This window comes from Ahaetulla prasina, chromosome 1, assembly GCF_028640845.1.
Source record: "Ahaetulla prasina isolate Xishuangbanna chromosome 1, ASM2864084v1, whole genome shotgun sequence".
NCBI lineage: Eukaryota > Metazoa > Chordata > Lepidosauria > Squamata > Colubridae > Ahaetulla > Ahaetulla prasina.
The window spans coordinates 361,914,070-361,933,935 of NC_080539.1; the positions used below are offsets into that span (position 1 = coordinate 361,914,070).

General features: G+C 44.2%; 1 protein-coding gene across 1 annotated transcript in view; it reads right to left on the reverse strand.

The window, feature by feature from the left end:
• Window positions 1-19,866, reverse strand: part of UNC13A (unc-13 homolog A) — a 264,443-nt gene that overhangs the window by 97,449 nt on the left and 147,128 nt on the right. Inside the window, exons 11-14 of the mRNA XM_058163052.1 lie at window positions 8,708-8,798; window positions 5,618-5,623; window positions 4,634-4,705; window positions 3,475-3,694 (exon numbers count right to left, since the gene is read on the reverse strand). Coding sequence (XP_058019035.1) covers window positions 3,475-3,694; window positions 4,634-4,705; window positions 5,618-5,623; window positions 8,708-8,798 — 389 coding nt within the window. The remainder of the gene's footprint in view (window positions 1-3,474; window positions 3,695-4,633; window positions 4,706-5,617; window positions 5,624-8,707; window positions 8,799-19,866) is intronic.

Genomic DNA, 19,866 nt, shown 5'->3' on the forward strand with positions numbered 1-19,866 from the left:
TGACCCCCTATGTCGATACGATCCCCCCCTTCCGCCATATCTGCCCCTCCCACTTACCGTGCCAATAGACTCACCCTCACACAAAGGAACACCCTCCCCCCCCATAACCTCCGAACCCATTTGATAATCGCCACGAGCATGCGCTGGAACTGGTTTCCCTCCCGACGGGCTACCCCCATCACCCGCCCTACCCCTCCCACCCCTTAAAAATGCCCTATCTAAAAACCCCCAAAGGCTCTTTCTTTTCGCATGCCACCTCTGTGGGTCCCAAGACCCGTCATTGAGGCCGGCCCTTGGTAATGAGGCGGGCCATTCCTGCGAGGCGGGGGCACCTCGCAGGCGCAGGAGTTCCTGTACAGCGTAACGCATAGAAAAGTACGAATCGGTGAGGGTGCTAAGATGGTAACATCCCAGATGGTAAGACATTAAAAGATGGATCCTCCAACGGATGTCTAGATGTCAAAGAGGACAAATAAAGCTGGAACCAGATGAAGATGATAAGCCTAAGCAAACAGACCGGCAGCCTCCATGGTAAACCTATGGAGAACGTTTCTACGAAAGGTCTTAACAAAGGTAGAAATGACTGTCAGTCCGTCAATCTGTTCATAGTCCAAAGTCCAATCCAGTCCAGTCCAGTCCAGTCCAAAAACCCGTGGGTAAAAATACCTGGCGACCCAACTTCGATGGTCAAAAGTCCGGGAGGGGGGGGAAAGGCAAGCCATACAACAAGAGGCAGATGAACAAAGCACGATGTAAAGTGCCAAAAGTGCCAGAAGAGGGAGACAAACCATAGCCTTGCCTCCGGCCTCATCTCCGACCGCGGCCTCACCACGCCCGCCGCCGAAGGGGCCGCAGAACACTGGACGCCGCTGGACAGGCGCCTCACGGCCCACAAGGCCCCGCCAGGCGCAACAAAGCGCCGATGGAGCAGGCGGGCCCACGGGCAGGCGAACGGGCCGGAATCCATGCCCCAGATAGAAACGGGCCGAAGTCCCATCGCCGCTGGAGTCGGCTGGGGCCGGGCCGAAATCAAGGCCGAAAATCGAGGCCTGCAATCCACACAGGCAGCAGCAGGCCTCCCTCGCCTCCCTCGCGTCCCCAAGATGGCCGCCACCAACCGGTCCGCCGCTCTTCCCTCGGCCCGCTCTCGGCTGCCGCACATCCGAGAAGGCCAAAAGACCTCTCCTGCGGCCGCCAAGCAGATGGCACAGCGTGCCGAGGGACAAGAGCAGCCTGGTAGGTCATCCGGAGTCCTCCATTCGGGAAACAGTCCCCCACGCCGATCCGAGCTCCTCTAGAAAACCGCCATCCTCGCGCATGCGCAGAGCCTCCTCATACATAACGGTTGTGTTTGATCTCGGGGGGGGGGGGGCTGGGGGGGCATGGCCAGCTTCACATCACTCATGTCGGGGGGGCGACTGTGGAGACCTGAGTGCTCTGCCAGTGAAAATGGGCTACCGAGTTCCGTTTTAGACCACAACCGCTTCCTGCAACTCTCTGCCAGTGAAAACAGAGCTCAGGAGGGCCATGCGTCCCTTCCCTGCTCCATTTTCATTGGCAGAGGGCTGCAGGAAGCCATTGTGGAGCCAAAAATGGAGCCTGGGAGGGCCCCGCATTGCCCTCCCAAGCTCTGTTTTCACTGACAGAGGCACCACGGACCGGTCCTTTGCTGTTTCCAGGGCGGCCCCGCGAGCCAGATCAAAGCACCCCATGGGCCGAATATGGCCCATGGGCCTTGAGTTTGGCACTCCTGCTCTAGACATTCCTACAACTGAACTATACTCTGAGAATTTCTTATTACTGGCCCCGCTTGCTAGGCGTTGAAGTTCAGAGCATCGGAAATGTCATAGGTTGTCTATCTGTATATAAGGAATTCCATTTCTTTGATTCATTTTGATAATGAATTGCATCATTTAACAAGACAGAAAATAAATAACTGCATGCAGCAACTAAATAACTATGTAATGCATTTCAATTTGATTTTAATTTGAAGTTTTCATCTCTGACTCTATTAGTGCTTCACATATAGCTCTGTTTTCTCCTTCTTTATGGTGACTGTTATATGCCATCAAATTGTTGTTGGCTTTTAGTGACTATGTGGATAGATTTTTTCCATGATGATCTGTCTCTAACTTGGTTCTTCAGGTCTTCCCACAGTACATCCATCACCATTATAACCATGTCTATCTCGCTTGCAACTGGTTATCTTTGTCCCTTTCTTTCCATCTTTCCCAACATTCAAACCTTCTCTAGAGACCTGGAGATTTACGTACTGTATGTCCGAAGTACAATAAATTGAGCCCGGTCAGTGAGAACTCTGGGTTGATTTGTTTGATGATCCATTTTTTTATTTCTTTGGCTGTTCTCTGTATTCTCAGAAGTTTTTCCCCCAACACCAAAGCGTCAATACTCTTTACTCAAAGTCCAACTTTCGTTTCTCTATTGTGTTAAGTGAATACCATTATCTGCCCTGTTTTGACCTTTGTAGGTATAGACATATCGTACCATCTGAATACCTCTTCCAAGTCAGTCGTGTCATATTTCTTACTGCTTGTTCTTTTTCTCTTGAAGGTTGATCCTAAGAGGTGGGAGCTATCTATCACTTCAATATCTTCACTATTAGTTCTAAGGTTGGTTGGGTTGCCTATGGTCATTAATTTGGCCTTCTTTAGATTTTAGTCCCATTTTTGTCATTGGTTTCCTTGACTTTTATTACTAGAGCTTACAGATCCTTTGCATTTTTGATGCAAAATATTACCATCAGGTGCTTTCAAATTGTGGTGCTGGAGAAGACTCTTGAGAGTCCCTTGGACTGCAAGGAGATCCAATTAGTCAACCCTAAAGGAATCCTGACTGTTCTTTGGAAGGACAGTTACTGAAGCTGAAATTCAGATACTTTGGACACTAAATGAGAAGAGAGAACTCATTGGAAAAGACCCTGATATTGGGAAAGACTAAAGGCAAAAGGAGAATTGGACGGCAGAGGATGAGATGGTTAGATAGTGTCATCGACACAATGAACATGAATTTGGGCAGACTCTGGGAGATGGGGGAGGACAGTGGAATCTGGCATGCTAGAGCCGTGGTGGCACAGTGGTTAGAGTGCAGCACTGCAGGCTATTTCTGCTGACTGCCTGTTGCCAACAGTTCAGCAGTTCAAATCTCACCAGCTCATGGTTGACTCAGCCTTCCAACCTTCTGAGGTCAGTAAAATGAGGTGCCAGATTGTTGGGGACAATATGCTGACTCTCTAAAACAGCTTACAGAGGGCTGTAAAGCACTGTGAAGTGGTATATAAGTCTAAGTGCTACTGTTATTCTACTGCAAAGAGTTGGACATGATTTAGTGACCGAACAACAACAATAAATTACCATCAGCGAAGCATACATTACTGATATTTCTTCCCCAAACGTTAGTTTCAAACAGCACCCTTTTCCTCCTGTCCCCAAAACCACCATGCAAGGGGATCCTCACTTTGCAAGCAGTCAGCATTGAGCAGGTCTTGGCACTTTTCATGGCATTTCACTCCACACTCGGTACACCGCATTCCTTGGCGTGCAATGCCCCAGAGCAGACCCTCACACTCGTAACAATAAGTGGGAGTAGTGGCAGTCCACACCTCAAAATTATGGGGAGTTGTGCAAGAGATGGGATAGATTAAGGCTTGGAGGGTCTTCTTGTAAACATGGTTTTTCTGTGGGGGAAAAAATAGAGAGTATACAGGTTGGAACAAGAAAGGCAAATGACTTAGCTATCGCTATTTCTTGTCAATAGTGGCTAAATATGATGGGCCTTTCCGTGCTTGCCTGGCAACATCTGTTTTTTACTGCTTGCCCCCAAGGTGTTGTCTTTCTCTTGTCCCCAGCCCATGAATGAGGCAGCCTTCATTGGTCCTTAGAGGTTCTGGTGTGAAATTAATATTTCCTCCCTTTTTTGACTGTCCAAGAGTCAAAATCTTAACTTCAAGATTTGGCTATATCACTCTTATCTTTTCAACTGAGCAGTGGGGAACAGACCTATGTTCTAGCAAGAGCCCTCTGTTTCAACCATATTTCCTTGACACGTGGTCTATGATCAGAAAAAAGCCAGCATTTTTTTCCTCTTAGGATCAAGTTTCTCTCAGGCTAATCTTTTGGGGACCACTTGCTAATAGAAGGCAGAGCACTGTGTACACAACAGGGCCCACAACTGGCTGATGTCACTCCTCTTGCTTTCTGACACTCTCTTGCCCCGCTGCTTGAGATTTCCTTTACTTTTCCTGTCCCCAAATCCATCCAATAGATCAGTAAGGTAGCTGCTTCATGTCCTGCCTTGGTTCTGTTTGACTTCAATGGATCATTGTGCTTTCTTTGTGGAATGATCCATATGATGAAAAAGCAATGTTCTCTGGAATTGAAGCAAGACCCCTCCTTATTATAACTTAGAAGGGAATCTAATACGTATTCACCCAGGCCATTTAATGTTGAGCTGTTTTGCATTACAGGTTTCATGTTTATTGTTTGGTGTTTTATATTTCTTATATTTATATTGTATTGTACTTCTATAAGCCAACCAGAGCTGTTAAGCAAATGCTCGGGATATCCATTTCCTAAATGTTCTAAGTAAATAATTAAAAGGCAGTTGTGATACTTACTAGCTCTTCATTGTTTAAAGTGCTTGATGCAAGTGCTGACGTAATACCAGCTTTTCTGGACTGGACTAAGGACTGTGGGAAGAAACATAAAGAATAATTAAATCAAAGTAATACAGACTGTATTTTCATGAATGATCCAGATGTATCTTCATAACTGCTCTGTTTGGTCTGGTTCTGCAACCCAACAAGACAGACACAGACTTCAGAGGATAATTAGAACTGCAGAAAAAACAATGACTACCAACTTGCCTTCCATTGAGGACCTGTATACTGCACAAGTCAAAAAGAGGGCTGTGAAAATATTTACAGACCCCCCCCCCACATCCTGGACATAAACTGTTTCAACTCCTACCCTCAAAACGACACTATAGAGCACTGCACACCGAACAATTAGACACAAGAACAGTTTTTTCCCAAATGCCATAAATAATTCCCTCAACACTGTCAAACTATTTACTAAATCTGCACTACTATTAACTTTTTCATCATCCCCATCACCCATCTCCTTCCACTTATGACTGTATGACTGTAACGTTGATGTTTGTATCCTTACGACTTATATTGATACTGATTGTTTTTTGATTGCTTATTTGTACTCTATAACTATCATTAAGTGTTGTACCTTATGATTCTTGATGAATATATCTTTTTTTTTATGTACACTGAGAGCATATGCACCAAGACAAATTCCTTGTGTGTCCAATCACACTTGGTCAATTAAAAAAAATTCTATTATTCTATTCTATTCTATTCTATTCTATTCTATTCTATTCTATTCTATTCTATTCACTTTAGAGGCAAATAGAATATTTGTAAACAAAATCCTATATTTTATATTAAACAAATCTTAGGGGTTCATAATGAATTTTGAATCTAGACTAGCAAACTAGAAGAATCCAAACTAGCAGTCATCCCTACATTTTAGTAGATGTGTGAACTGAGAATGCATTTACAAAGAATAAATATTAAAAAGGGAATACTCACCATAGCCTGTAAAGTATTGGAGGATGAAAAAGCACAAGAAGAGAGGAAAGAAGTTAATATGATGCAAAACAAATACCAGACTTTCTTTCTTCCAGACCTTCCCTATGATAAGCAAAATGGCACAAGATCCTTTAAAGATTTGGGAGACTCCTAATTCTTCTCCTATTTCAGAGATAGGGGGCCAGTAGTTCTGGTTCATGTTTCTAGAGAATTGCTAATGGTTTATCTCTCATCAGCTTCAGCCAATGGAGTCCATTGAAATGGTGTGACTTGAAATTCAAAAACAGCCCTAAATCCACAAGTTTCCATTCCATTCCAATATCTATTAAAATCCACTTTCTCCATCTTGGGTTCTCCAAATGTGGTGGGACTTCAAATTTTTCAACACATTTGAAGGTCATCATGTTGAGGAGAAAGAACCCTATGAGTTTTCAACTTGGTTTTAGACTTCATGTCCATATTCCCACTTAATCCTACCCCACCTTCTCCACTCACCAACATCAGCACTCTTTTACTGTGTCCCTTAGTGACTTGGTGGCAAAACAATTCCTACAAACTCATCAAATTCCCAGAGGATAAATGCCATAATGCATTTCTTCATGTCAAAAGTATACTGTTCATGATACGTAAATCTATCTATAATCTGTTGGCTTTCCACTTTGCCAAAATTCGGTACTTGTAAATAAGACACTGGCTTCAACACCCCCCCTCCCTCTATTGCAAAAGACACAAAAGAAGCTGCATTATCAAAGAGAAGGAGCAGAAGCCCAGGCAGAAGATAGACAAAGGAAGGACAATAAAATCCAGATGTTGCAAGCAGGAATTTAGTAAGAGAAAGGCAAGCAAAGGTGCAGGGGTGAAGGGAATCAAACCTGTAGGTGATGGCGATTTATAGCATACCAGAACTTAGCTTTCAAGGATTCCTAAATGTTTACATTAAAACCTACTTGAAACCAATTTAATTTTTTTCATGGTTTTTTTTTCTATAAAACTATAATTTCTGAACTTTGCATTGTGAAGCATCCCATCTAGGTCTTTCTAGTATCTTTTAGAGGCCTCAGATAATAAGTCTTGGGAACTGTAGTTCTGCTTAGGACTTAGAATTAGGAATTCTATCGAGCTTTCTGTTTATACTTAGATAAAATTCCAAGATTCCTTGATAACATTTGATCATGCTGATCATTCTCCAACTAAGATGTTTTGGGATCTGAGTAACTTTGGAGCTCTTCACAATCACAGATATAAATTTAGTATAAATATAAAGCAATGATTTCCAACAAAACTCAAGGAAGTTGCTCAAGGAAACATTAGGAAGCCCTGGATGTCACAGACTGACATTCCAAGGACTTTTTCCCATTCTACTAATAGTTTTTATCAACTTCTTGATGAGAACGTTCAGGATTTGCAAATTTTGAATGCTGTGTGACATAGAAATTTTAATATATTGTACACAAATTCTGTAAACAAATTCTGTAGTCCCCAGAATTTCTTGAGTGCAGAAGTTAGCAAAGGGTAGCAACTAGGCAGAAAAAAAATTAGGTGCTGCATTCTATACAAATTGCTTGTTTACACATCTTAGAATTGAGTGATCTCACAAAACTTCCTGCAAGGGACCACCAGAATTGAACTTTCAAGGAAGAAATTGAGAACAATGTTAAGAAATCAGATCATCCTTCCCTGGGAATGATGAGAGTTGTAGTCCAAACAGTTGGGGGATCACATAATGGAAAGTTGACCTGAATTTCTTGTAGCTCTCCGGGCTGAAATTCAGGAATTGCTTAACACTGTCCCACAAGGCAAGCTGTGTCACTGCAGCTCCTCAGTTCATAATTAACTACCTCCAGATTGGTTTCTGGTTTCTCTTGGTCTCCTTTCCTGAGGAATCAGGAAACACATACAGGGTTTCCTGCTTTAATAGCACGATGTTGAGCAACGAGATTTATGAGTTTTGTTAGGTTTGGTTTCCTGAATAATACTCTTTTGCTAGCTACTGATGTTCTGACTCAGCTCCCCAAACATGACAAACCCTCTGTAGATGAAGCAATGATTCCTTTATTAGGAGCACCAGCAGCCCTGGCAAAAAGTTTCTCTTTCACTGCAGGCTAACAAGTCTGTCCGGCAGGGAAATGAATAGTTGTCTGCCACACCTATTCATCTCCACCCCCTGCCTTTTATCCCCAGAGTTAGGGTGGGGCTTCACTAGCAGCGGTGACTTTTCCTTCCCAAGGATTGGCCCACAGATTTCCACTGCTCTCCTCTCCTCTGCCTTCTGCGCATCCGCGTGCCAGGCACTGGCCCCAGCTGTTCCTCCTCTTCCTCATCAGCCTCCAGACCTGGGGGCTGTTGACTCTGCATCTGACAGCTGATGGATGGCCCAGGCTGCGCCTCTGTCTCTCTCTCTCTGACATTCCCTCTTCTCCCTTGGAGCTCACAGGTTGCCTTGATGCTGTTCCTGAATCCCAGGCCTCCTCCTCCTCCTCCTCCGATTCGGCTGCTGGAGGGGTCGGCAGCCGACAGGCCACAACAACCGAGTACAGCGCATGGTGATCATATAGGCAGAGGACTCTATTATTCTGTCTTCTTTCTGGAGATGCTGGGGGCCTAACCCAGTTCATTTATCTACCACTGAAGTATGGTTGCTTTTGGCTAACAAATATATCTTCCCAATATTCTCTACTCCAAAATTTTAGTTCACCAGTCCTGCCGAGACAGTTTACCTGAAGAATCTCCTTCAAAGGTAAGTTCTCACTGAACTATGCCTTCTCCGAAAGGCTGATGGTTAGGGAATCTGTCAATAAGGGAAGCATACAAGGAAAAGTGCAAGAAATGCGGTGGGTCAAAAACATGTTGAAGGGTAGACCTCGCATAACAGGAAGGGTTGTATCTTGGGAATAGTGAGGTTTGGGAGTGTGGTGTTAGGAGGAAGGAGACAATTAAAAATGCAGGAAGACATTTGGTGTTCCATGTTGGATAAGGATTTTGCACAGCATTTGTTAAGTTAGGCATTTGCAACTGGTTGTTATTGGGATCCTGGGTTCAGGGGAAGAGGAATCCTGGGGGTGGGGTTTCTCCCTTTCACCTCATTCTCACCAGATCGCTGATCACTAGCGGAAGAGATTTACGTCCAGCCTTAATGTCGGGCATGCTGTTAATGCAGCGCAGAAACTTTACTGCGGCTCCCCTGAGAGAGAATGCACCCACAACAGCATCAGCAAGCAGAAGATGGAAGAGAAATAAAACAAGCTTTATTAGCAAAGCGAAGCAAAGGCAACTGAATAAGATGCGGCGCACGCTGGAGCCAGAGTAATGGAGGATGTGATCTTTCCTTCCCTGCCAATCCTGTTTTCAGGTGTTGTTAGGAGCTACATTTTAGAGCAGAAAGGGGATCATCATGAAAATTGTGGCAGCAATTATTATTTACTGGTTTTCTTCTAGGCCTTTGAATTTTGAAGAAAATTAAAAAAAATATTCTTCATTATAATTTGAGAACTGGTGCAATGCAGTTGCTAGAGACACATTTCCACTGCAAGATTGTAGAAGAGATCTCACTGTGGCCAGCTCACCATGGCCAACTTGCTGTGAGACAACTCACCACCGAGTTACACTAATATCGAAGAAATAGTGGAACCGAATCATTAAAGAAAGGATACCAAAGGAGGGACAAAATGAAATGTGAATGACAAAAATTAAAATATTTTAAATTATTTTAAATAATTAAATTGAATTGTTGAATTGTCCCGCAGCGAGTTGTCCATGGCGAGTTGGCTGCAATGAGTTGTCCCATTCCACCACAAGAGACAAATATGTGGGCTTTAAGATACGTTAATATCTATTAATATCTGTTAATATTTATTAAGTATCTGTTAATAACTATTAAATATATCCCCATGCTGGCTGGGTAATTCTGAGAGTTCAACTCTGGGCATTGGTCCACTTATCATAGCGTTGCTAAGGTTAAGAAACATTGTCTATATTAAATTATTGTATTCCAAATAGGATTTAGCCAAAGGCTATGTTGTTGCTGCTAGATTCCATTTTAAAGCAGCAGGTGCCCTTGGGACTATAGTCTTACTAGTCCAAATACTTTCTTGATTCCAACCCAAAATCTCACAAAGGGCTTTGGAGGGCACCAGGCTTGGGATGGCTGATATGGAGTTTTCTTGCAAATATTCATTTGCAAGTGCATCCTCTCTCTATATCAGGGGTTGGCAACCTTAAACAAAGAGCCACAAAGGTCCTAATCAGAAGTCCCCTGTTAAATTCTGGAGCCGACCAGAAGTCTGGTTCCCCTACCATAGAGTCTCCTCCTAGCGCAGCGTCCTTTTTCCTTGACCTGTCCTAACCGAAAGCCCTATCAATTGTGGAGCTGACCAGAAAACCCGCTCCTTGCCATGGAGTCACGTGGTGTGCCGTGCTTCATCCCCCCAACCAGAAGCTCGTCTCAAAATTGTGGCGCCGACTGGTAACAGAGAGCTGCATCAGAAGGATGAAAGAGCCACATGCGGCTCCAGAGCCACGGGTTGCTGACCCCTGCTCTATATGAAGAGAGAGATCTTACCAAGGTAGTCAACCCCTGTCTTCCTTCCCATCCCTCTCTCAACGTGGGAAGGGGACACCAATGAAATCAAACAATCAGTCGGTCAAACGAGGCTACTTAAGACATTTACAGTTTCAAGAGAATTTGCACCATGGCATTTTTTTCTCAGTTCACTGCCTCAGCCAAAGATTACACCAGATCTCAAATTACAAAATACTGAATTCAAGGACTTCAGTCTATGAGGTCACATTCATCCTTCCATTAGCTGGCTCCAGAGATACATTTAGTGGAATTCCTGCTGTTCCAGAACAGATAAAGCCAGCAGCTGCTGGAGAGAGAGAGAGAAAAAAGAAAGATGTTAGAAGAAGAAACCTCACCAAATCGCTAACTAGGGGTATGGGTTTTCTTTTGCGAATGTCAGGCATACTATCAATTATGATCAACCCGCCACCAGGCCTGGAGAAGAGACAAAAACAGTCAGATCATACAAGAGGACAGGTGAAGGAAGGGTGGAGGAAATTTGAAACAAGGTTAGGATAGGGAAGCAGAGAAGGGAGAGGAAGGGGAGGCATCAAAAGATGAGGCAGTGGAAATATTTGGATAGGCACATGCACAAGGCTGAGCATTGCCCTGGAGGTCTCTATGTTTATTCTATAGTGGGAAGAGGATGGGGTGGGAGGAGAGAATTCTGAGGTGGTCCCTTGCCAGATGATGGACTTCCTTATGGGAATGTGATAATACAATGGCTGATTTTAGAGACACTTAAACACAGAGGGCAACATCATTTTCAAAGGTTCCCAACATCCCTTTCTTTTACATCACGGCTATGTCTTGTCAAACCAAAATTCAAAAGAGTACAAAACCTTGCACAACTTGCCAAAGACAGGAGAATTGTGCCCTTTTCTGAAATAACTTTGGACGGGCAAGGGTCTACTGTAAAAAATATTGACTTGTGATTATCGAGCATGGGGAATCTCAGTTCAAATACTTTTGTTCCAAAGCAGAAATCATGATGTCATCTTTCAGAGAAGCATTTCCCCATTTTGGAGGTCAGGCCTGGACTGGCACATAGATACTTTAGTAGTCAGAAGTTTGACGGTGAATGCTACAGTTGAATGAGAGGTGAATCTATTCTTTCAAGAGGTATATATGTGTGTACATCTATGCACAGACTATATTGATATCCTAAATACAAAGCTTCCTATGATTCTGAATTATGGGGATTTTGTTTGGAGATGAGGGCTGTAAGGATCAGCTCTGGGACATCAAATTGGACAAATTTTATCAGCAGGAATAAAAAGAGATTCCCCTCCCTCCCCATCTGTTAGAACATAAGAACAGCATGCTAATTAGACCAAGGGCTATCTAGTCCAGTGTCCCGACTCAAATAATGGACAACAATTAGATACTTCTTGGGTAGTCCCAGGTTCTCTGGCTGGAGTTTTCCTATAAGTGCAGCATTTCTTCATCTGGCGGTTTATGATTCAACAGGGTAATTATTTATCCATGATTTGGTCCAAGGATCTTTTGAAAACAGCATAAGTCAGAGACCATTACGGTTTGTGATTGGCAGACCCTCAAATAATTGATGGAGGATGTGAAAAAGGAATTCTATTGTCTATTGATTATCAAACAAATTGACAATATCGTTGGTCATGGGAGAAGGAAAAAATATTTCTTTTTTATGCCCTGTATAGTTTTATACATATTCACAATACTTCATGCCCAATTTAATCATATTCTTTTAATTAGAGTTTAATTTATAATTTCTTTTCAATGTTTAAAATGCATTTTGCCCAAGTTGAAGGAACCAGGAAATTAAATTTTACTGCTCAGGATTTTGAACAATTACAGTGTTTTTGAAATCTGTCTTCTACTATTGAAATCCTGCCGTTTTAACTTCAAAAGGAAAATATAAAAGTCTTGCTAAATGTATGGCCATAAATCGTACTAAATGCTTTTGCATTTGTCAGATCTTGCCAAGAGCTAACTGTTATTGAGTGCCATCTGTTAGATCTAATGTAATCTTTAACTGCTGGATGTCAATTCTTGTAATAAGTACTGAGCATTACCGTAATGTCATCTATGAAATACTGTCAAATAAGGAGATCTGCATATTAGATCTGATTAAATGGAAACCATTCTAATACCCTATCTGTCAAAAACAATTATGTTCTGCAAAATCTTTGCAGAACAAGATCACATTTTACAGCTATCTGCCACCTGAATGTACAGATGAGACGTGGTTGCTGGTGGCTTTTTGGGGGAGAACATTTTTTTTCCTCTTTAATAATACAAAAGATCTATTAATCTTTCTTGTCTCCACCAGTAGTGAATCAGAGAGGAAGTGCATAAATATGGGAAGGGGAACTGAGAGCTACTTCTCAACATGGAAGTAAAGTCATGGAAGATACAACCATAGGGCTGGAAGGGACCTTGGAGGTCTTCTAGTCCAACCCCCTGCTTATACTTTCTTAGACAAATGGTTGTCTAATCTCTTTTTGAAAACCTCTAGCGATGTTCTTTAGTACCTACTTGAATGGGGGAAATGTTGGGAACAACCTGAAATTAGTACAGAACCTTCGAAAACGGCAATCTACAAGTCATCTGAAGAATGTTTCCATTTCACCCCATTCTCCAGGACTGGAACTTACCCTCCTTTAAACCAGAGAGATTTTGATTCGCCTTCGCCTCGAGCCTGAAAAACAGAAAATGATGAATTTAGCTCTGCTGTGACTTGTTGCAACCAAAGATTCTGATCCACAAGTCTTTTTTGAGAACCAATGTGCTCTTGTTGTTGTCAAGGTTCCAAGTAATACATCCTGTTCAATAAGAACTCTGAGGCAAACAAGTTCCTCAAAGAACATTTTTATTAAAGATAAAGGTAAAGGTTCCCCTCGCACATACGTGCTAGTTGTTGCCGACTCTAGGGAGCGGTGCTCATCTCCGTTTCAAAGCCAAAGAGCCAGCGCTGCCCAAAGACATCTCCGTGGTCATGTGGCCGGCATGACTTAACGCCAAAGGCGCACGGAACGCTATTACCTTCCCACCAAAGGTGGTCCCTATTTTTTCTACTTGCATTTTTACGTGCTTTCAAAACTGCTAGGTTGGCATACAATTAAACATTTTTATTAGGATTTATCAAATTAGCATACTCCTAGTGGAAAACCAGCTCTAAATTGGCACTGGTTTCCCACCCCCAATTAAAAGTAAAAATTCATCACTTCCCCCCAGAGTCTCAGTTACATGGTCCAATCAACATAAAGGCCAGTTGCTAGATCAGGGGTCGCCAACTTTGGCAACTTTAAGACTTGTGGACTTCAACTCCCAGAAATCCTCAGCCAGCAAAGCTGGCTGAGGAATTCTGGGACTTGAAGTCCACAAGTCTTAAAGTTGCCAAGGTTGGAGACCCCTGGGCTAGATGACCTCAGTCTCCACCCCGCAAGCACCTGCATGAATGTCCTTGATTCCCAGGGGAAAGAATTTTATTTAGGCTACAACACCCTAGCTAATCTCTACACCCCTCCTTGGGCCTTCACTTCAGGCTGTATCATCCCTGAAGCAGAGAGAAAAGAAACCTCCCTAGAAACTACAGAAAAGAAAACGGCCATAGTTCAGCCACCTTCAGGATTGACAGTTGTTGCTATCAGTACTGGTAGTAGTAGTAGCAGTTTTTGATCAAAATGCTCCACCACTCCATGTCATTCCACCAAATTTAAATACCCTAATAGCAGCAGCCAAACAGGAGGAATCCTTCCAACAGGCTTTGAACAGGGTGAAAGTTTATTATTTTTTATTTATTTATTTATTTATTTATTTATTTATTTATTTATTTATTTGATTTTTATACCGCCCTTCTCCCGAAGGACTCAGGGCGGTGTACAGCCAAATAAAAAGCGCAATATATAAATTAAAACAAGACTAAAACAAACATATTACAAAATGGCCAAAAATTTAAAACATTTAAAATAGTTTAAAAAAAACCCTAAAAATATAAATAACCCCAGATTAAAATTTAATTAGGCCAGTCCCGCTTGAATAAATAGATGTGTTTTCAGCTCACGGCGAAAAGTCCGAAGATCAGGCACTTGACGTAAACCAGGGGGAAGTTCGTTCCAAAGCGTAGGAGCTCCCACAGAGAAGGCCCTGCCCCTGGGGGCCGCCAGCCAACATTGTCTGGCGGACGGCACCCTGAGAAGTCCCTCTCTGTGTGAGCGTACGGGTCGGTGGGAGGCATAGGGTAACAGCAGGCGGTCCCGTAAGTACCCGGGCCCTAAGCCATGGAGCGCTTTAAAGGTGGTAACCAAAATCTTAAAGCGCACCCGAAAGACCACAGGAAGCCAGTGCAAACTGCGCAGGATTGGTGTTACATGGGAGCAACGGGTTGCTCCCACTATTACCCGCGCAGCTGCATTCTGGACTAGCTGCAGCCTCCGGGTGCACTTCAAGGGCAGCCCCATGTAGAGAGCATTGCAATAATCCAAACGGGAAGTGACAAGAGCATGAGTGACCGTGCATAAGGCATCCCAGTCAAGGAAGGGGCGCAACTGGCGAACCAAGAGTACTTGGTAAAAAGCCCTCTTGGAGACGGCCGCCAAGTGATCATCAAACGACAGTCGCCCATCCAAGAGGACGCCCAAGTTGCGCACCCTTTCCATTGGGGCCAATAACTCGCCCCTCACAGTCAGCCGTGGCTGCAGCTGACTGTACCGGTGTGCCGGCATCCATAGCCACTCCGTCTTGGAGGGATTGAGCTTGAGTCTGTTTCTCCCCATCCAGACCCGTACAGCTTCCAGACACCGGGATAGCACTTCGACAGCTTCGTTGGGGTGATCCGGGGTGGAGAAGTACAGCTGTGTATCGTCAGCGTACAGATGATAACTCACCCCGAAACCACTGATGACCTCACCCAGCGGCTTCATGTAGATGTTGAACAGGAGGGGCGAGAGAATCGACCCCTGAGGCACCCCACAAGTAAGGCGCCTCGCGGTCGACCTCTGCCCCCCTGTCAACACCGTCTGCGACCGGTCGGAGAGATAGGAGGAGAACCACCGATAAACGGTGCCTCCCACTCCCAAGCTCTCCAACCGGTGCAGCAAGATACCATGGTCAATGGTATCAAAGGCCGCTGAGAGATCTAATAGGACCAGGGCAGAGGAGCAACCCCTATCCCTGGCCCTCCTGAGGTCATCTACCAACGCGACCAAAGCTGTCTCCGTACTATGTCCGGACCGGAAGCCGGACTGGAACGGGTCTAGATAGACAGCTTCATCCAGGTACCGGGGAAGCTGCCAAGCAACCACACTCTCTACAACCTTTGCCACAAAGCGAAGGTTGGAGACTGGACGATAATTTCCCAAAATAGCTGGGTCCAGGGAAGGCTTCTTGAGGAGGGGTCTCACCACCGCCTCTTTCAAGGCAGCGGGGAAAACCCCCTCCAACAATGAAGCATTTATAATTCCCTGGAGCCAGCCTCGTGTCACTTCCTGAGTAGCCAGCACCAGCCAGGAAGGACACGGGTCCAGTAAACATGTGGTTGCATGCAACCTCCCCAGCAACCTGTCCACGTCCTCGAGAGCCACAGACTCAAACTCATCCCAAACAACCTCAACAAGACGTGTCTCCGTCATCCCACTTGGATCATCGCAATTTTGGTCTAAGCTATCCCGAAGCTGAACGATTTTATCGTATAGATAACCGTTAAACTCCTCAGCACGTCCCTGCAGGGGGTCATCCCGCCCCTGAAGGAGGGAGTGGGTCACCCGAAACAGGGCGGCCGGGCGGTTATCTGCTGATGCAATGAGGGTGGAAACGTAGGAACGTTTCGCCTCCCTCATTGCCACTAGGTAGGTCTTAGTAAAAGATCTCATTAGTATCCAATCAGCCTCGGAACGGCTAGACCTCCAAGTACTCTCTAGGCGTCTTCTCCGGCATTTCATCTCTCTCAGCTCCTCAGAGAACCAAGGAGCCAATTGAGATCTACGCCGGGTCAGAGGCCGCAAAGGCACGACACGGTCCAAAGCCCCAGTCGCGGCCCGTTCCCAGGCCGCAACTAGTTCTTCAGTCGTGCCGTGGGCAAGATCCTCAGGGAACGGTCCAAGCTCTGTCCGGAACCTCTCAGGGTCCATCAGGCGCCTGGGATGGAACCAACGAATTGGCTCCGTCTCCCTGCGATGGTGAGCGGTGGTCCGAAAGTCCAGGCGAAGGAGAAAATGATCCGACCATGACACCGGTTCTGTCACTAAATCTCCTAATTCCAGATCATTAATCCACTCTCCAGAGATATAAATCAGATCTAGTGTGCCTCCCCCCGTGTGTGTAGGGCCATCAGTTACTTGAATCAGGTCCATGGCCGTCATGGAGGCCATGAACTCCTGAGCTACCGTCGATGACAAGCCGGCCGATGGCAAGTTGAAATCCCCCATGACTAAAAGTCTGGGAATCTCAACCGCCACCCCGGCAAGCACCTCTAGCAGCTCAGGCAGGGCTGTAGTCACGCAGCAAGGAGCCAGGTATGCGATCAACAAACCCATCTGATTCCTATGGCCCCACTTCACAAGGAGGGATTCACAGCCAGCTATCTGAGGCACAGCGGACTCCCTCGGCTCTAGACTTTCTTTAATCACAACCGCCACCCCCCCACCCCTACCTTGGGCCCTCGGCTGATGGAATGCACGGAAACCTGGAGGGCACAGTTCAACCAGAGGTACACCCCCCTCTGTGCCCAACCAGGTCTCCGTAATGCCCATAAAGTCCGCGGACTCCCTCTGAATGAGATCGCAAATCAATGGAGTTTTATTAACCACGGACCGGGCATTGCACAACATCAGTCGAAGACCCAAGCTCTGAGGATCCTGACCATCCGGGGAACGAGTAAGGACTGAGGGGCCGGAGCACGTGATCGCTTTTAAACATCGAACACGTGCTCCCAGAGAGTGATACGGCCCCTTGCCTCCGCCATATCTGCCTCTCCCACTTACCGTACCGATGGAATAACAATCTACGCTCTGAATACCCCCCTCCCCCCCTGTCTTCGGACCAGATGAAGTAGTGCCGTGAGCAAACGCTGGGACTGGACATACCCTCCCCGACGGGCCACTCCCCCTACCCGTCACTCCCCTCCCCCCCTTTAAAAATCCCTGATCCCTAATTTTGCTGAGTATGTATTAGATAATACGTATAAACGTGAATTGAATACATAAAATGAATACAATTAAAGGGAACATTAGGACAGGGAAGGTAAGCACGCTGGTGCTCTTATGCACGCCCCTTACAGACCCCTCTTAGGGGTAGGTCAACAGTAGACAGTCTAAGGTTAAAGTTTGGGGGTTTTGGGTTGAAACCACAGAGTCAGGTAGTACATTCCAGGCATTGACCACTCTGTTGCTGAAGTCATATTTTCTGCAATCGAGTTTGGAATGGTTCACTTTAAGTTTGTATCTATTGTGTGCTTGTGTATTGTTGTGGTTGAAGCTGAAGTAGTCATTGACAGGTAAGACATTGTAGCAGATGATTTTATGAGCTATGCTTAGGTCATACCGAAGGTGGCGTAGTTCTAAATTTTCTAAGCCCAAAATTTCAAGTCTGGGTGGCATAAGGTATTTTGTTGCGAGCAAAGGAGTGGAGGACTCTTCTTGTGAAATATTTCTGGACACGTTCAATTGTATTAATGTCTGATATGCAGTGCGGGTTCCAGAGAGATGAGCTGTATTTGAGAATTGGTCTAGCAAACGTTTTGTATGCTCTGGTTAGTAGTGTAATATTACAGAGAAGAAGCTACGCAGGATTAGGTTTACAATCCTTAATGCCTTTTTGGCAATGTTGTAAAGTGGACATGAACAGGCCAGATGTATTAAATGGGACCTGCTTAAGCCGATCAGCTATGGCCAAGTTCTACATGGTTGGAGACACATTGTTTCACTCCAACCAGCTTCTATTGCTATATCTTTGCAGGATTACATCTGTCTCTTTCTTCAACAGCCCCATCTGTTTCTCCTGAAGAGGAGGCAGTCTGAGGCAAGTTTGCATGGAATACTCTCTGATCCACACTTGCCTTGTTCCATTGGCTAAGGGTGTTCAAATCACTGCTATGTGCAGAAGCTGGAGGATGGCAAGAATCTTCTACTTTTACTCTGAGTGCAGAATAAAGGTAGAATTTCTGTTCATTGTCATTTCAAAAGTGTTGTTCGTTTGCTGTCTCATTCATATTTCTCATGATTCCACAGGAAACCCAGCAGCTGTTCTCTAACAGCTGCAATTTCAATGTTTTCCATCATGATGGACACCAATTTGGAGAAATCCATTATACTCCCATCTGTAGTAAGCGGCTGCACTCAGCCGGCCTGAGCCGAGCCGGCCTGAGCCGAGCTTGAAAAGGCTATGCCAGGTCAAGCCTAATTTGTACCAAAAATGACAAGAATTTAAGCTAGTTTAAAAAAAAAAACCTAATAGCAAATAATTTATGTATTACTGCCAAGAAAATTGCAGAGATACCCCCATGAGTTAAGTTTGTTATTTGCCACATGAGAGCCATGTGGGACTATGAGGGTCAAAAAACCAGACAACTGGTAGTACATTTTGTAATAAATATAATAAATTTGATATGTTTAGGTTGAAGCGTAATTTTCATAATGCAGATTTCTTCTCAGTTATGGGGAATCATATACATATAACTAAGGTCACGTTGAAGCCGCAAAGCTATGCATATATCTGGGAGTGAGTCCCATTCAACACAATGGCATGTATTTTGGAGGAGATATGCCTAATTGTGCTAGTAAATATATGATTTGCATACCTAATATTATGCATCACTGGCTTTCAGAAAAGAGAGATTTTCTTTTACCTCTTCTTTTATTTTATTCTCTTAATCCAATATCTCTCAGTTCTGTTAAACTAAAAGAATTTCTAAAATTAATATTGGAATTAATTAATTAACTAGGGATTTCCAGTTCTTCCCTTCCTCTACCTCAGTGCTTCTCAACCTCAGCAACTTTAAGATGTGTGGACCAACTCCCAAGATTCCCCAGCCAATTGACATTCATACATCTTAAAATTCCTGAGGTAAAAAACACTGTTCTACATAGTGGTGGCGCAGTGGTTAGAATGCAGTACTGCAAGCTATTTCTGCTGACTGCTGGCTGCAGTTCAATGCTCACCGGCTCAAGGTTGACCCAACCTTCCATCCTTCTGAGGTAGGTAAATGAGGACCCAGATTGTTGGGGGCAATAGGCTAACTCTGTAAACCGCTTAGAGGGGGCTGTAAAGCACTGAAGCAGTATATAAGTCTAAGTCTTATTGCTAGTGCTATTGTCATTCACCATATTATGCATGGACATTGATGAAACTGCAATGATATACAGATGGATTATAATATATTTTTCCATGAAGTCTTTTTGTGCAACGTTTTACTGAAGTATGCAGGATCCCCGAGACTCTGAAAGCATACTAAAAATAATTGCGACTGAAACATAAATCTAATTAAATTTGAGGTCCATTATTAATATATACCATAAAAAAGAATCATGCTACCAAGCAACTATGTAACTTTTTGCATTACTGATCACTGGGTTTCTTTTGATGTGTTATTGATAATGTGTGCTTGAAATAAAAATGAACTGAAGCAAACTGCTACTACAGTATTTGTTGTCTATAAGCATCTGATGATTTAAAAAGCAATTACTTTTTACTTTACTTTACTGGAGGATTCTTAATA